Consider the following 17,039-nt stretch of genomic DNA (forward strand, 5'->3'; position numbering starts at 1 on the left):
AGAACACAGTTTCCAGGAGATCTGTGGTGACAGGTAAGTCAGGTGATCCCAGGTAAACTTACAGAGGTTTGATAGGTGGACTTCTTTTCCCTGCAATCATTTTCATCATCTCAAAATGATTAGTGTAAAGCTGCGTGTGGGTTGCACCCTCGTCTTGAGCATAGATCTGATTGGTACGAAGTGGACGACTGTTTTTAGTCTAAAAAAAAACAAACAAACCAACTTTCAATTGCAAACACACCCACCAAGCATTTTGTCAATGTATAAACACAGGGTGCGCTTGTAGGTTATTTAAAAACAAAAACGTACTCCAACATATCTATCACAGATTGGTTTCTGCCTCGTGTCACTGATAGCTTACACAAAACTCTATGGGAAATATATAAAGAAAAAGCAAAGTAAGGAGCAGCTCTCACGGTCACACTGGCATCAGCACTTGGGGACATACAAAATGGCAAACTCTAATTTGAAAAAGAATCTTTGCTTTAGTTTAGATTTTGCAAGTTTAATTCAGTACCCAAACAAAGAGCCCATTAGTTTATAGTTATGCATAGCGCACACGTAAGGTAATAAAACAAAACCATCACTGCACTGCTCTCCCAACAAAGCTATGTTAACATCCACACACCATGCCACTAACATTTGGTTTCTCCTAAGCAGAACCTGCCAGTCAGGGACAAACCTGCTTATCAGTCAGAGAATGGGACTACAGCCAGAAGTTCTAGATTCCCTACCCAGCTCTGTCACTAAATTGCTGTGTGGTTTGGAAGAAGGTGTTCATAGTCATGGAATTTGCGTTTGTTTCTGTAGCATCCTATCATCCTCATTTACTAAAAGGTGTTTCAGGCATTAAATTCACTATGTATTTGTAATCCACTTAGACTCTAGCATGAAGTACATTCTTACAGATCTTAAGTACCAACATAATAATCAGGATAAGTTACATGGTGGTTGTTAGGTGAAAAAAAATAGCCACTACAGTGTAAGTGAAATCACAAACTTCTTGCATGATCTAAAATTTATCTATCAAATCCAAAAGCTGAAGTCTGGTGTCAATCCACTGTATCAACAAAGAAAGGAAAAATAAATTTGGAGTTTTAATTGATGTTTCAGAACTCAAGTAACATTCAACATGGATCTCATATGAATTATCTGCCCACCTCCATTGCTGCTAAATACCACAGTGTCTAGATTTGATTTTGAAAGAATACCAATGCACACCTTATAAATACTTTTTGTCTTCTTTTTAGGATTAGCTTCGTACATTAGCTGTAAAATAAGAAGGAAAGTTAGATGATCTTTTGTGGAAGATTTTGTTCAGGTGCTTTTTCTTTTCAAAGAAATCACATAAAATAAGTGGAAATCCTGATGAGAATAATTTTAAAATCTTTTAAATGTTATTTATTTACACTGTTGAAACGTTTAACAAAAAAAAAAAAACAAGTGTTTATGGAGATAAGGAAAAAAAACTCTACAAACTTAAGGTAAAAAAAAGACGCATCATTCTATGTAAACTCACCTTTCCTTCTTCCCTTGGGATAATGACATTTTCGTATCTGTTTCGGCATTGTTTTGGTGAGCGATAGACTCTGCTGCAGGAGTTAACAACATCACTAACCAGGTCCCAATTGGGAGTGTGTGCTGGCGATACAACAGCAAGATTTAAAGGAAGCTCCAGCAGCTGCTTCACTGCCTACAATAGATAAAGGCACAAAAGCTTCAGATGACAAATCATTCCCCTTTTCCAAACCTACCCTTATCTGCATGTGTCCACACACCATTCCTACAATGAGACAGTTAGCTCAGGCTATGATTCACCTACATAGACAGAGCATGGACATGAAGTTTTATTACGCAGACTGATGTGCAAGGGAACACTTGGAGATTGGTATGACAGGAACAGAGAACTGCCATGCAAGTGCTGCTCTCCTCTCCAGCTGGGGAGAACCTTAGCTGCATTATCCAATGTTCAGCCAGCACAACTAATCTGAAATGTAACACTAAGTGGTTTCTGCAACAAAAATTGGGCTTAATCATACATTTTGTAGTTTAACCTTTAGTTTATCTTTAGAGGAACACAAATCACAGGCAATCTGCTCTGAGTTACGCCAGCAAAATGCCAAACTAGCCATTAGGAAATAGAAACAATCTTGAAAAGATAAAGTGCAGGAACAGTAATATAGTAACAGCAGAAAGTGCAGGTATCATCTGACCTGCAGAAGTGCCCAGTCTTCACTGATCAGCCACTCCGGATTATCCTGTCCAGCCTCAGTAGCTGGTTTGACAAGAGTTGGCAAAGGCTTTGCAAACTGTGTCTGCTGTTTCAACAAGATGTTTTTCTTTTGCTCCTTGCCCTCTCGGCGCATTTTCAGCATTCCTGGAGTCGCTCGATCAAAAAGTGAACGAGGTGGAATAACTGTCTCTCCATGGCGTTGCTTCTTCTTCCTACCTGCAGCTAAGACAAAAAGTAAGATATTCTTGGTAAACAGTTCCTACCACTTCTTGATTCCTCTACTTCGAGCTGCAAAATGCTCCTACATGTACTGAGTATTCCCTACTGCCTCTGAAAAATGCACTGTCAGCAGCTAAGCAGAGCATGCTCTAAAGTAAGACCAGCTTTGCCACATAGCAGAATGTCTGTTTTAGAAAACTGCCCCTTCAAGAACACCTATATGTTTAAATAGAAGGCATTGCAAGAACTGAGCCTTCCAGTGATTCTATTGCTTCAAGGCCATGGTCAGACAAGAATTTTCATCTATTCAAACCTGCAAATTCGATCTTTACTGGACCAGATACGTAGAAGGTATGAAAAATCCCAACTTTTTTAACTTTCAGCAATAAATCTCAGAACAGCTTTGAACAAACTCTTACCAGATGGATCTGTTTTGTGTCGTTTACGCTCCTTCCTGACATACACTGGAGGCAATTTTGATTCTGGAATAGGAGTGGTATCGTACATCAGGCACATAACAGGATCTATGTAGATATCATTGTCATCCTGAGGTGGAGTAGGAGGTGTCCAAAGCTGCAGAGAACAAAATTTGTAATGACTGCAATCTTAACTCTCCACTGAGCTTTATGTTTCAAAAAACAAACAGCCTGTTTAGGTTTAGGTGTGACTTTCACTTACCGGCATAATTTCAGTTTGTCCATCTGGGCCTTCATAGACATATTCCTACACAGCAAAAAGAAAACACAGTTCAAATGATCCAACTGAATCCTGAAGGAATAAGGTATTCTCAGAGTAACTGTTAAAAAATGCACTATTAAGAAAAACAAGATTCATCAGGAATTACTTTGTTGTATGCATCCTCCCGAGTGTAGGTCAGAAGTTCCTCTTCATCCTCCCAAAGCATTTTTTGCTCTTTTTCCTTTAATTCCTTCATATGCTGGACTTCCCAAGCTCTCTTTGCAGTTTTCAATTCCATCTAGATGAAAGTCAGACTCCTTAGAAACTTTATGCAGTAACAGACACTGGATTAGAAGTTATCAATATGTATTTTTATGGATAAACTCCTTGAAATTTGATATTTTCAGGCACAGAAATCCTACAGCAACTTCTTAACAGATACTTTCACAATCATTTAGAAGGTACTGCTTGGTCTCTGTTGAGGGTTTTTTAAACCATCAGAATAAAGCAATCAAAGAATTCCAGTTAAGCAATGAAGACAACCAGAACACAGCTCCATTACCCAAGTACGAAGGCTCTCTGGAATTAATGAATTTTTTCAATGAAGTACAACAAATATTTGCTGAGCCGGGCTGAATCCAATTCCCATTTTATAAAAAACAAATTAAGAACTGACACCTTCTTAAACCAAGAGAATCCCAAAATAATGAGCTCTCCGTAAGGCGTTTCACTGTTCATAAAGTATAGCAAGAGAAAAGCACAGAAGAGCCCACAATATATTCCACATCACTGGAGAAACTTCCAGTTCATATTGAAAGTATAACCCTGCTGGAACATACTGCGACAGAACAACATGCACAAGACAGATTTGTTGGTTTACCTCGTTCAGCCGTGGCTCATTGTCATCAACTGAACCATGAAAGAGCTCTAGGTAATTCAAAGCATACTTCTCAATTGGAGTCAGCTGAGAGAACAGATCAAGGGGGAAAAAAGTTAGTGCTAAGGATAATAAAAGAAATGCTAACTGAAGGAGAGTGTATCGAAGCTCTCCTTAAAACTCATCTCCCTCTCTGATGCTTAACATCTTAAATCAGTGGGAGATCTCCCCTCCACTGAATGGCAGTATCAATCCCATAGACAACACAGTTGCTTTAAGTCCAGACTGCAAAGAAATTGAAATATTTGAACTAAACACTACTTTTCAACTAGATATTCATTAAAGTCATGGTACCTGATCCACAACAGCAACTAACTCCTGCAGCTGTGAGGGCTCTTCGTTGTACATTGTCTCGCAGAGCTCTGAGATAAAAGGTTCAATGCTTGACCCAGACCCCATTTCTCGTATGTGATCACTTGACTCCTCATCCTCTCGTTCAATACTGTTGAGAGCCTTTCAGAAAGACATATTTTTAAAACAATGAAGATTTCATATATATGGAAAGAATCCCCATAAGAAGTTCACTGAAATGCATCACAAACTTCTGGAACCTCTCCTGCAGCAAGAGAAACAGTCCCTGGAAAGGACAGAACCCAGCTGTGGGCTTTTGGAAGCTTTGTTACAAGGAAAACAACAAAACAGCATAAAACCACCAGAAGAAGAGACTGACATCATTTACCCAAATAAAATGAGCTTAAGCAGCAATTTAATACTGATGTTGCACAGCTGTATTTTAATGTGCGTGTTAATAATTACCTCTATGAATGGTCTTGCAACTTTAGGTGAAATATTTTCTGCTGGAGATGGCTCTTGAGAAAGTACTACAAATTCTTCTGCTTTCACTCTAAATCCAGAATCCTCCATAGGAGAATGAACCTCAAACAATTCTTGTATTGTTTGCTTGGTAAATAGAAGGGAAAAAAAGATAAATACATTCAGCTTTCAGGACCATTCTGTTGTTTCGTATACTGGGAATGCCAGCTGGGATGGACTGGCTTCACCAGTGCAGTCACTGCATCTTCAGAGCAGCAACTGAGAGCCCATCTCACTAAATACCCCAACTTTATTCTTCACATTTTTAAAGCTGTTGAAACCTTCATTCTTACAAGCTCTGCAGAATTTTGCAGCAGGGTGAAGAAACCACAATATATTAAGTCATACAGGTGATATCTGTGCATGACTATGCAAGTAACAGAACAAAAACAGATGAAAAGTGTTCGAGAGAATGTGGCCTTAATACTGAGAGTTCAAGCTATCATGAAATCTAATATGCTTATTTACCAATCCTAGCCCAAACAGACTTCTGCTAAACTGTTATTACACTCCAACACAGATGCTTGAATTTATTAAACACTACCAACACAGGTGTTTCTGCATTCTGAGTATTAACTTACCTGTGTTAAAAAGGCCATTGAATAGTCATTTCCCTGAGCAGCTACTTCTCTGATCAAGTCCTTTGTGCCATTTTTCAAAAGTTTCTCTTCTACAGAATTACCACTGACAAGCCTGAAAAAAGGAAGAAGTATAGAAATCTGGTAAGTCATTTCCAAATCAGCTTTGAGAAACAAATAGATAAATTATCCTTAGAGAATAACACTGAGCTCTTAAGACGTGGTCATTTGTGGGGGTTTTCTAGTTCTGGTACAGGCCCAGGAAAAAAAAACAACCCATACTACCACCTCTACTTTATAAAGCTTTCTTTTATTAACTGGTATAATTAAAACAAAACAAAAAAACAAAAAAAAAAAACAACATAAAGGACCTCACTTTAAAAATTCCGTGCAAACCAACAAACAAAACCCATGTAGGTATGACTCATTCATTACATGTGGTTTTAAAACCCCTCACATTTTCAAGTAACACCCTGGCATCTCTTTTATTGAAGTGAGATGAAGTTTTCAGCACTGTTTCCACTTTATTCCAGATCATACATGGTAGCACTATCTGAAATAACATTAAAGCATCTAAAAGAGCATTGATTGACTGCAACCATCACCTGTATATATGGATATCTTTACATCTCCCAATTCTGTCACACCATTCCTGAGCTTTTGCATCCATCACTGGGTTTAGATCATTGTCATAGAACACAACAGTGTCTGCCTCAACAAGATTGACTCCAGTGGAACGACTGTGAGAGGAGAGGATGGCACAAAAGATGCGCTTGTCTCTGTTGAAAATTTTCATCAGCTCCTACATAAACAGAGTAAAAGCAAGGACTAAATAAACCATACATCGAAATAAAATACCAAACCAAATCATTATAGCTCAATAAAAAACAGATAAACACAAGTGTTTCAAACTGAGTAAGGAAGGAGGCAAATTTCCTTCCCCTGATGTAGTGTATAAAAGCCTGAGCAGCAGATACTGCTGCACCAGGGGCCAATTGTTAGGGCACACTCACCTGCCGTTGTTCCTGGTTAGCATATTCATCAATCCTCACGAATGTGAGGAAATGGAAGTTCAGGAACAACTCCAGTATGTCCAACATCAGAATCATCTGTGACAAAATCAGCACACGGCGCCCTTCGGATTTCAACTTCTGAAGCAAGACAGCAAGAGCTTCTAATTTTCCTGCAAGTCAAACAAGAAAACCAATAATGGCTTTATGGAGAAATTCCATTCCTGCGAAACAGGAAATTACTGGAATATTGTCAGCAAATGTCCATTTTTACCTGAGTCATACTGCACCAGGCGGAGGTCGGGGAACTGCAGCAAGTGAGGAGTTGTCAGCTGTTGCAACTGGCGCAAGTGAGGAGCTACCTTCTGCTTCAGACTGTGCTTAAGGAGTTTCAGTCTGTGACTGTAGGAAGGGGGAGGATTTGCTACATACAAACATGGGGGAGCAGCAACTGCAGCTGGCAACACGAAGAGAGCCCTGTGGAAAGCATCAAAATGAGGGGATACCAATTAAAAAAGCTACATACAAAACTAGTAACTACAGCAATAATTTTCAGCCTGTCAACCATGTTTTACACCATTATCTAACCACTTTGTTAAAGAGACTTAGCAATTGCTACACACCAAAGCATTAATATTCTCTGTCTCCCTTTACCTTCTTATTGTGTCTGCTTTGATGATAGCTTCTGTTAAGGTGTTTGCACTGTCAGTACTGTATTCAGTCACTGGAGCTCAAACACTAGAACACCTATCATACCAAACTTCCTACAAGTCAAACAAGTTTTGAGTTCTTCTAATTGCACTTCATGTTACCAGAAAACTGCAGCAATTGCTCTGCACACAACCCACTAAATGTCAGCCTTGGCTCAGCTAGCTTCTGCCTACGTCTCTGCATCTTAACTCTTGTTGGTTGGCTCCAAGAGGTACCTAAATCCAAAGCATAATAATGCAAGCATAAATATGGTCAGCTGAATTTGTGCTTCAAATTAGGAATGAGGCACTGAAAACTCTTAATATAAAGATCCTAAAGGAAACAGAAGCAACTTATTTTTATGCTGACACTGTACATCATTTACTGCTAAATAAATGAATCCAAACCAAAGAAGCTCACCAGTAGAAACAAGGTTTTAAAGCCTTTTTGAAAAGGAGTGATTTAGAAATAACTAGATGTGGTAAAAGCTTACAAGGGAGTGTCATACATTACCTGTTAACAACATCCTTTAGAGATTCTTGTTGCTGACCCAAACTCAGGATCATTTCCTGCAATGGGTTACTTGGACCTCCAGAGGCACTTGAAGAAAGGCAACAGTTCACGAAGCCAGCCCACCTCCAGCTGCTGCCTTCACTGGAAGCCAGCTGGGAGAGCTTTCTTTCCCCAGCCAAAGAGCAAGCACTCAGCACATCTCTGCCATACACTGGGGCCCGGGAACAACGGCGCTCATTGCCAGAAAATATCCTGTCCAGGCGCTCCTTCAGAAGCCTGTTCTTCTCTTCGTACGTCTCCTTTGCCAAGAGAAGTTGGAAAAAAAAACCACATTTACTGCTCATCACAATAACTGACGAATCCAAGTTTCTTTAGAACAAAGCTACCAGGATCAGAGTACAGTATGCTCTACACCACCAACATCCTACAGTACAACTACAACTTAGACCATCACAAAAGGTGTACATTTCAGATAAAATTACAGCTTAATTCAATACATGTTAGAGTCTCAATTATGTCTTAGTTTAGTATCTTCTTCCTTTTTTAAAGTACGTTTTCATAGCTTTGGAAATAAAACACAATCATTAATATTTGGGACATTTCAATTAACACATTCACATTGATAAGGTGGAGGCTCTTGGACAGTTTGATATTTCCCTGTGCATTATATGTTGTTTTATTATCTTTTTTAAAAACCTGTAAAGGTTAGAACTCTACAGAAATTTGCCTAATTGCCTTTGTGTCCAAAACACATAGAAAATCTTATGATTCCTTTATTTATGCATTACTACATAACTGCAATACATTAGTGTAAGAACCTGTCTGTTATCACAGCTCAGCTGCTTTTATACACTAGAATTTATTTCAAACTGTGGATTATAGATGAAAATGCATCAGATCTGTCAACCTGAAGCACTGACAACAGTTGGAGGTTTTACCTACTCTGTAATCATCTAAGTTCCTAATTAATTCCAGCTTTGTACATTATAGCTTCCAACTGTAACACGGACTTAGTACTGATTCTGAGAAGTTGTGTTTCCATAAGAAAATAAAAATCAAGTACCTGTGACTGTCCATGTGTAGGTGCTGGTTTCAACACTGCTCCCATGTCACCAGATGGCAGATTAGCAACTGCAGCTCTACCTGGAATACAAACTGAGGATAAACCTTGTGTTTATATATTTATTCTATTGAAGATTGGACTCATTTATTACTTTTAATAAGTAGATATTTGGCAGCTGTAACACATCATCACTGCAGACAAATTTTTAGTCTAAATGTCCACTGGGGATTGCAAATTTGTGCCCTGTTACACATCAGATATCTGACAGGTATTTACACTAACTGTAGGCTCAGCAGCACTGACTGTCTGTCCTAGAAAGGCAGCACAACCCTCCACTAGTCGCTGTGACATCTTGGCTGTATTTTTAAGCAAGGAACTGATCACATTTGCAGCAGGGCACCAAACACCTAAGCAACATTTGCAGAGGGAAAGGGAAAACTGAAGCTTCATCAGCTAGAGAAATGAAGAAAATTAGATAAAATCAATGTGGAAAAATGGAAAGAATTGCTGGGTATTCTCTGTCAGTACAAAACCAATCTCTCTCGATTTTTCTTTGCAAAAACATTCAGACAGAGACAGTTCTTCAGGCTAGAAAACCCACCTTGCTGTGTCACTGCTGTGGAAGCTGGGACACCAGTTTGATGCTGGTTTCCTAAAGCGTTCAGAGCGTTCTGAACAGTTCCTGCTTGGGACACTGTCTGCATGACAACTGGGCCCTGAGGCCTCAGGTACTGCTGGCCAGGTGCTGAAACGATCTGAAGGACACTTCCTGCAGTGGAGGATTTTAAAATAGATTAGGCTGGATAGAGTGGAAAAGAATAAATAGCGATCTCTAGCAAAAGCTACTGCTGTTGTAACTGTAACTGATCATTACTGCTTCAAACTATGTTAAATCTTCCCAGACAAGTTGATTACACCAATCTGCCACAACATCTGATAGAAGGGAAACATCCAAGTCTTCATAGTTAAAGAGGAGTTTCAGGTCACAGGGGTATCATTCTAATCTAGGTATTTATACAGAATTTGGATGAAACCCAGTCAACCAAAAAATCATAATTTAAACATTCCCTCTTCTTTATTTTGTTGACCACAGAGATGATGATATCCAGGCTCTCCTGAATTTGGCAACACACACCACCAGCAAGGGAAATTTGAGGGCAAAATATATTGTAGCTAGAGTATTCAAGCAAGGACAATAGTTGGGTCAAAATTCAGAAGCACACCAATCTTGAAGTATTATTCACACCATTTCAGAACAAATGCCCTCAGTTTTGTCTGTTTCTGCTCACTAGAGAGTTTATACCAAATAACTCCTCACCTTACTATTTTAGCTGCATTGCATGAATGTGAAAACAAATTAAATAATAAAATTTTGAAATACAATACAGAAGAAGAAAGTAACCATGCCTTTCATTTGACAGGTATTTATTTTTCAAACCAGAGCTATCTTGGCATCCCTGTCTCACACATAAAATAGGAAGAGCAGAGCAGTATAAGCAGTGGGGATGGAAAAATCTCCTTAACATATAGCAACAAGGAACGTGCTAACAATATCAAAACATGAGCATTTGAAAAAATGGAAAACTCCTTGTTTTGAAACCAGTACCTTGTAACTGCAAGGGCTGCCCTGCAGTGAGCTGGCGCAGTTGGCTGTGTGATAAAGTGAACTTGTTCCCTTGGAACTGCAGTGTTACTGGGGTCTCTGGCTGAGCGATCCTGCCTTGTGCTCCTGCTATAGAAGCCAGCTGGGCTATTTTTACTACCTCACCACCTGTTAAGGAGGGAAACAGGCATTAAAAAAACCCAGAGTGGGAGGCGAGTTGTTCAATATTCACAGTTCTACATTTTGGTTAGTAAACTGGTGCTGAAGCGCCTTCCATGCATAATTATACTTAGTGCATCAAAAGTGTCATACAAAAGTTAAGCAGGTATTGCTTTCTATATTTGTTGGACAAACTGGAAAGAAGCTGATTGTTTAAAGGGTAAGAACATCAACATTTTAGAAATTACCGCTTTCATTAGTAAAAAAAGTTAGGAGCTACCTGAAAACTCATGTGACACTTTGTAACAGAACGAGTATAGACATTAAAGTGACTTTCACTGCCTTTTCAAGAGCATGAAGGAAGGTTTAAGGAAGAAATTAAAATACTGACATGTGTGCAACTGTAAATACACATTTGAAACAGCCTGAAATTTGCTGATGAAAGTGATTTCTATTAAGCAATCTGCATTTAGACAAACCAAAAAGCTTTAAAGTGACAAGGACCAAGCTTTTTTGTGATTTAAATGCAGAAAGGTTAGAGGCATTTAAGCATTAAGTTTTATGATATTGGTGTGCAAATTTAGCTTTTGTAAAGGCAGTGCGTTACCCCAGAGATAAAATTAATACATCAGTGCTCAGTACTCTATACACATGCTAATAGGCAGTGCACATACAACCTTAAAGCAAAGCCTCATCGCTTTTCTCTGCCTAACAGTTGCGACGTTCCTCTCTGCAGAGAGGCCTTTAGCAGATGGATTAGTGTTTAACATGAAAGGAATAATTAGGATAGAGCTACAACATTTGGTCTGAAGGAAGTCTTGCCAGCAGAAGAAACATGCAGAAATAGGAGATTAAGTTGACACCGCTAATGTATGTCCACAGCAATTCTATTGTTTCTTATCCAATTTTCGATTTTCCTTGGTCATAAAGCAACGTACTGAGCAAGGCTAATCAGAAGAGTGAAAAAAAAACAACGATTCTGTACACATTTTAGGGTGCCTAGTAACTTAACCTCATTGTAGTACAAAGGTGGGAGAAACCTTGAAAGGGGAGGCCACTTACTAGGCAACCGTGCCTGGGCCTGAGAGGTCAGTACCAGCCTCTGAGGCAGCACACTCTGTTGGATGGTGTGCGGGGGGGGCTGTGGCTGGGCCTGGCCTAGCTGAGAGGCTGGCGCAGAGGTCTGGCCCCGCGGTTTCACAGGGTTGGCTGTGCTAGTTGCTGTGGTGAAGGTCGCTGCGGGCTGGTGTCTTGGAGCACTGGTGGAAGCCTGAGTTGTCTGAAACTGTGCTGCTGCAGCTGCAATCAATAAGGGTTGTTTGTGCAAGCTGTTAGAGGTTTTAACTCCACTCTTTTAAACAACCTGCATTAAAAAGAAACCTTCCAACAGGATATTAAAACGGCTACAGGAACGGCTTGTCCTTACAGACTGGGATTTCTAGCCACACCTTTTACTCCATCCTATTTTTACAACATTATCTATTTGGAAAGCATTGTTTAAAGGCTAAATAAATACACAAAAGTACTGTAAATTCCCATCTTTGACAGAACATTACAGGCCTTCAAGGGTTAAATACCAACTGTGCCATATTTACTCCACATGCTAACACTAAGGTTACACAAAGCTTAGTTTTGCATTATACTGGCAGATCATACTGTAGAAACTAGTGGGGAAATTTACTGGCAATTAGTCTGTTGGTATTTTTAAGCCATTAGTAGTCTAAACCATTAAGCTAGAGGGAAGAGGAATTCTATTGAACAGACTAACTTGTACCCATCTACAGAGAGGTGCAGGTGACCAAGGTAGCACTAACTCTCTTACCTTGATTTGAAGACACTGTAGCTATGGGTGACCTGCCTCGTACTTGTCCCTGCTGAGTTACTGTCGCTGTGGTCACCGTGCGCTGCACTTGAGTGCTTGGGAAAACTACAGTCCTGCCCTCAGGCTTCTGACCATACTGAACGGGCTGAAACAACCTGAAAAGGATGTGAAAAGTCAAAGTCTATATGAAATGCACAGTTTGGCCTTTGAAAATAAACTCTGTCCCTCAAAGAAAGTATAAACTGATCACATCAGATGCTAACATCCTTGCGTGGATGATGCTGGTGAGACTCACCACTTCAACTTCAAGTGTGGACACTCTATAAATGGATTTTGCTAAGTCCAAGAAAGAAAACTTTCATTGCCATACATCCAGTTTAACACAGGATGCTTCAGAATTACAACAAACAGCTTAAACAGGCTGGGTCAACAGCTGGAAAAAGAACAGGTCTCTCATATCACTTTCAGAGAGACATAAACATGCTGCAGGTCATCAGGCAGCTCCTTGGCATCTAACAGTTCCACATTACTTTGTGATCGCTACTTTAGTAGGAGAGAAATAACTCTCAAAAAAATTTACTCCTATAAAACTTCATAGGTCTCTTACATAACATTGCAAACCCAGCTTAGTCTTGAATTATCTCCATGCTGATTTTGAAAAAGAGCACACCATTGCCATAAAACAAGGTCCCCCAAGAACAAAGTTAATCTGCTGGTGAAGTAAAAACTATGAGAAATCCATCAACCAACTTCAAATGGAATTGAATGCCTTAAAAAACTAATAAAGAAGAATCCTTATTTTCAAGGGTAAACAAGAAAGCAAGAGACTAATAAAATGCTAAGTCAAGCCTGAGGTTTTATGTGAATCACATCAGCAGAGATGCAGACAGGACTTTGTAAAGACTGCAACAGAACTACACTTTCCTGCTGTAATTCTAGATTTCAAGGGGTGCAGTTGTACATACCTGCTTGGTTTGAGCTTCACTGGGTTGGGCCTAGCTGGTGGTGGAGGGGAGCTGTAGATTTCTTCAATCAGCTTTCGAGTAACCTTTTGTTTTGGCAACATTTGTGCTTCATAATGAGTCATTTTGTTTTCCATTCCAATGAGATCAAAAAGAGACAGGTCTGATTCCTAGGGATATTGTAAAATAAGGTTTGTTTTACGTGATGACTCAAACAGTTAGGTCCCCTCTGTGTTCTATGCTGAATTAAATTTCTATATATTCACTTTGTAACTTGAAAAAAATTGTGTAAGTTTAAAAAGTGAACTATTATTAGCCAAATCTGTCTAGAAATGTTGGAAATATATCTTAAACTGACAGTCCCATTTTAAACATTAAAAGAAAAAGAACTGAAACCATTAGCCAGTCACAGAAATCAAAGCAAGGCACATTCAACAACTCTTAACAGGTGTTTGTTAATTATCAAGCTCAAATGCCAAACTATAATTTAGAAGTAGAAAAACATGAAGGATGGAAATAAAATCAGCAAAAACACTTTAGCTGTTCCATTACTCATACTTCTCTCTAATGCAATTATTTCCTTTGATCATCTCAAAGAGAGAGAACACTTCTTTAACAGCAACAGAAATAGTGGTGCTTCCAATGGATTGACAGGAGTGTATTAATTTAGTCACTGAACAGAGTGCTTGCTCTCATGTAAAAGAGAGTAAGTCTTGCTTTCTTCTAGCTACTGAAAGCAAAAAGAAAATTACAGAATGCCATATATAAGCACTGCACTACCCAGAGTGTTCTCAGATTTGGAAAAATCCAGCAAACTTGAGTATGGTGAAAGCAAAGCTAATTTCTCTTTGAGCAAGCAATTAATGAAAAATTACTCTTTACAAATCACTTGCAAAGCTCAAATCACTATTACAAAAAAAGGGATGCAGCAAATACACACATGGTAGGCACAGTCATGGAATAGTGAATTCCTTTATTTATAAGCTTCAGGTAGACTTATCACATGTAAGAAAACAATGCTGAGTACTGAAATTCTGCCGGGGCACTAAGAGAGACAAAAAAATTAACTTTTCTACTCACCTTCCAAATATCCCTTTCCAGAGCACTCAGTACCAGAGATGCTGTTCTGTACTCCAGTGTTTCTGATACGTAAGAGGTGCTTGAGAGTCGAGGGTTTATCAGATCAGGGTGATTACAAATCCTCTGCAGCTGCATCAGCACGTGCAGGACACTGATGAAGTGTCCACTTTTCAGGGCTTCTTGGGTTCTACCAAATAAATTATACAGAAAGGCATTGATTTATGTACAGCTTTTATGAAGACATTCCTAAATCAGCAAGGTGAGAAGGTGCAGTGCAGTATGCTATGCAAAAAGTCTTAAAACAAGTTTAGATTTTATCTAGGTCTTTCTAGACCATTTTAAGCAGCACTGTACCAAATCTGGAAACATGAAACTTGAGGAGCAGTGATGCCTTACAGTCAAATACAACCTATCCAGTTCCCTATCCTCTACCTGCTTTACTTCTGTTTCATCCCTGCACCTATCAGCAACCACCTGGGTGGGCATGAGAAAAAATGCTTTGGGCTTTAAATAATGAAGAGCCACTCAATTAGAGACACATCTTAAAACAAAATAGCAGCAAACCTGACCATTACAACTCAATTTTTAGGCTCCAGAGGTACATGCATGTTTTCATAAGGCAATAGCATCACGTGCCTGTAATTCTAGTTGACAATGAAATCATGTTCTACTTCAGTTTCAGAAAAGCATTAAAACACTTCCAGCTATGAAAATATTTTACTTGCTTAAGCACTAGAAGTGACAGAATTTTTCATTTCCTGTTTTAACTCCTTACCCTGGCTGCAGTATGACATCTTCATACATGGCTTTCTGTCGACTCGACAGACGACACTTCAGCACGTGTTCGTATTTCTTCGTTAGCTGCTTCTCCACGTCCCTCTTTGATCTTCGCAAAATAAATGGCTGAATCATCTGAAACATTCCAGAACGGAGGGGAAAAAAACCTCTCACTTCAAAGATGCAATTTTACAACAGGAAGCTAAACTTCTTCACACCTAACAGATCTACTCATAGTGCTGTGCACACAGTTGTATAGGCATTAATTTCTTCTTTCATTTCTGCACATCATGCTTCAAAATCTGAGCCCTGTATTACTGTTAAAAGACATCTCTATACTGCTCTGGTAGCCCCTGATTCCAGCAGGATTTTGTCTGAACTGAAAAGTGCTAAGGACAGAAATTGTAAGCTGAACCACCTATTTTTAATTTCCCCTGCCCAACAGCTTAACTACTGTAGTAGGACAGATGAGGAAAATGACAACATACTCTGTGTAACCTGATGACCAGTTTATGGCAATAATCCTGGTTCTCCTCATTAGGTGCTTTGACTGGAAAATCTAGGTAAGGTCTGGAAATTCCTGGAATCAGGAAATGTACCATCGTCCACAACTCCATCAATGTGTTATGCAGGGGAGTGTCTATCAGAAGCAAACGATGCTGGCTGTGAATAAAAGGAGATTTTTAACTAACACAGCATTTAGCAAGTATCATTATGAAAGGGACACTAATATTCAAACACTGACTGCTGTACCTTTGGGTTTGTCAGGTACACAGAAGAAATAAGTAGACCTAATTAAATTAAACCTCAGATAAATTATCTAATCTGGAACATACCACCAAACTAGCTTCCTCATTGCAGAGCATCAGAACATACAAGGGGATCTGTTTGGGAGCACAGAGTATCAAAGAAGATCTACATTGTTATGACAGTGGAAACAAAGATCCTGAGCACATCTCTGCATCCTGATTGTTTCAAATAGACACCTCTCTATAGGTGCATGCTGCACAGGAATTAGGGCAGACCAAGTGAAGAGGGTTATTTTTCTCAGTTTTCTGTTAAGAAGAGAACTGTGTGATGTGAAAAGAGAAAAAGAGGAAAGCAGCTCTCTGCTCCTTACCTGCGGAGACTGAAAAGTGCCTCCCAGTGCTTCTCAGTCATATTCTTTATTTGTTGCATCTCATCTACTATTAAGTACTTCCATCTCATTTTCATAAATGCTGTGTGGCCTTTGAACAACTGTTTGTAGGAAGTGATGCACACATTGAAGCTATTGGGTTCTGTCCACTCCTATGAAAAAGGAAGAAGAGGATCAGACCTGTAGTGTCAAAGACTTCTCATCACCATGTAAGGACCATATAGACAAATGCAGGCTAAAGTCTTAGACAACAGTGTAAGAGCTGCAAAATACAGTACCTGTCTTTTTGCCCTAAGTTCCCTTTGGCTCCCAAAGTAGAGAAGTATTTTCAACCCTGGGCACCAGCGCTTCAATTCCAGCTCCCATTTCAGTATATTACAGCTCCGTACAACGACAAGGTGAGGGCCCCAGTTACCTACAGAAGGGGAAACAGAGCAGTTAACAATAGAAGGAGACTCCTCACAATTTATGTGGCTTATATTCTCCATTGATTTCTTAAGGGCAGTGCACTAAATTCATCATTAAAAGAGAAATCCAAGAACAACAAACAGAGGTATTTGAATTACTTATATATTCTTGGTCATTAAACAATTTGTAAGGCTTTTTTATAATAACAAACTAATCTTCAGAAGAATTTTGTCCCCTAGAAGGTAAAACCAGATTGATATAACACTATACTTGATAAGAAGCCACTCCTATATCACACAATCTAAGAATGTTTCTCTGACATGATCTGAGCATTAACTAAAGTCTGACATGGTTCA

At 39.2% G+C, this 17,039-nt stretch overlaps 1 protein-coding gene across 1 annotated transcript in view; it reads right to left on the minus strand.

Annotated features, from left to right (window-relative positions):
- Positions 1–17,039, minus strand: part of EP400 (E1A binding protein p400) — a 44,356-nt gene that overhangs the window by 10,207 nt on the left and 17,110 nt on the right. The window contains exons 15-39 of the mRNA XM_009083062.1: positions 16,554–16,690; positions 16,258–16,427; positions 15,626–15,800; positions 15,136–15,272; positions 14,361–14,547; positions 13,284–13,450; positions 12,319–12,473; positions 11,559–11,795; positions 10,341–10,505; positions 9,336–9,503; positions 8,735–8,826; positions 7,672–7,970; positions 6,743–6,945; positions 6,472–6,641; positions 6,064–6,260; positions 5,462–5,573; positions 4,824–4,967; positions 4,362–4,520; positions 4,011–4,094; positions 3,297–3,428; positions 3,131–3,175; positions 2,872–3,025; positions 2,214–2,455; positions 1,520–1,693; positions 63–199 (exon numbers count right to left, since the gene is read on the minus strand). Coding sequence (XP_009081310.1) covers positions 63–199; positions 1,520–1,693; positions 2,214–2,455; positions 2,872–3,025; positions 3,131–3,175; positions 3,297–3,428; positions 4,011–4,094; positions 4,362–4,520; positions 4,824–4,967; positions 5,462–5,573; positions 6,064–6,260; positions 6,472–6,641; positions 6,743–6,945; positions 7,672–7,970; positions 8,735–8,826; positions 9,336–9,503; positions 10,341–10,505; positions 11,559–11,795; positions 12,319–12,473; positions 13,284–13,450; positions 14,361–14,547; positions 15,136–15,272; positions 15,626–15,800; positions 16,258–16,427; positions 16,554–16,690 — 4,042 coding nt within the window. The remainder of the gene's footprint in view (positions 1–62; positions 200–1,519; positions 1,694–2,213; positions 2,456–2,871; positions 3,026–3,130; positions 3,176–3,296; positions 3,429–4,010; positions 4,095–4,361; positions 4,521–4,823; positions 4,968–5,461; positions 5,574–6,063; positions 6,261–6,471; positions 6,642–6,742; positions 6,946–7,671; positions 7,971–8,734; positions 8,827–9,335; positions 9,504–10,340; positions 10,506–11,558; positions 11,796–12,318; positions 12,474–13,283; positions 13,451–14,360; positions 14,548–15,135; positions 15,273–15,625; positions 15,801–16,257; positions 16,428–16,553; positions 16,691–17,039) is intronic.

Source organism: Acanthisitta chloris, unplaced genomic scaffold, assembly GCF_000695815.1.
Source record: "Acanthisitta chloris isolate BGI_N310 unplaced genomic scaffold, ASM69581v1 scaffold21639, whole genome shotgun sequence".
NCBI lineage: Eukaryota > Metazoa > Chordata > Aves > Passeriformes > Acanthisittidae > Acanthisitta > Acanthisitta chloris.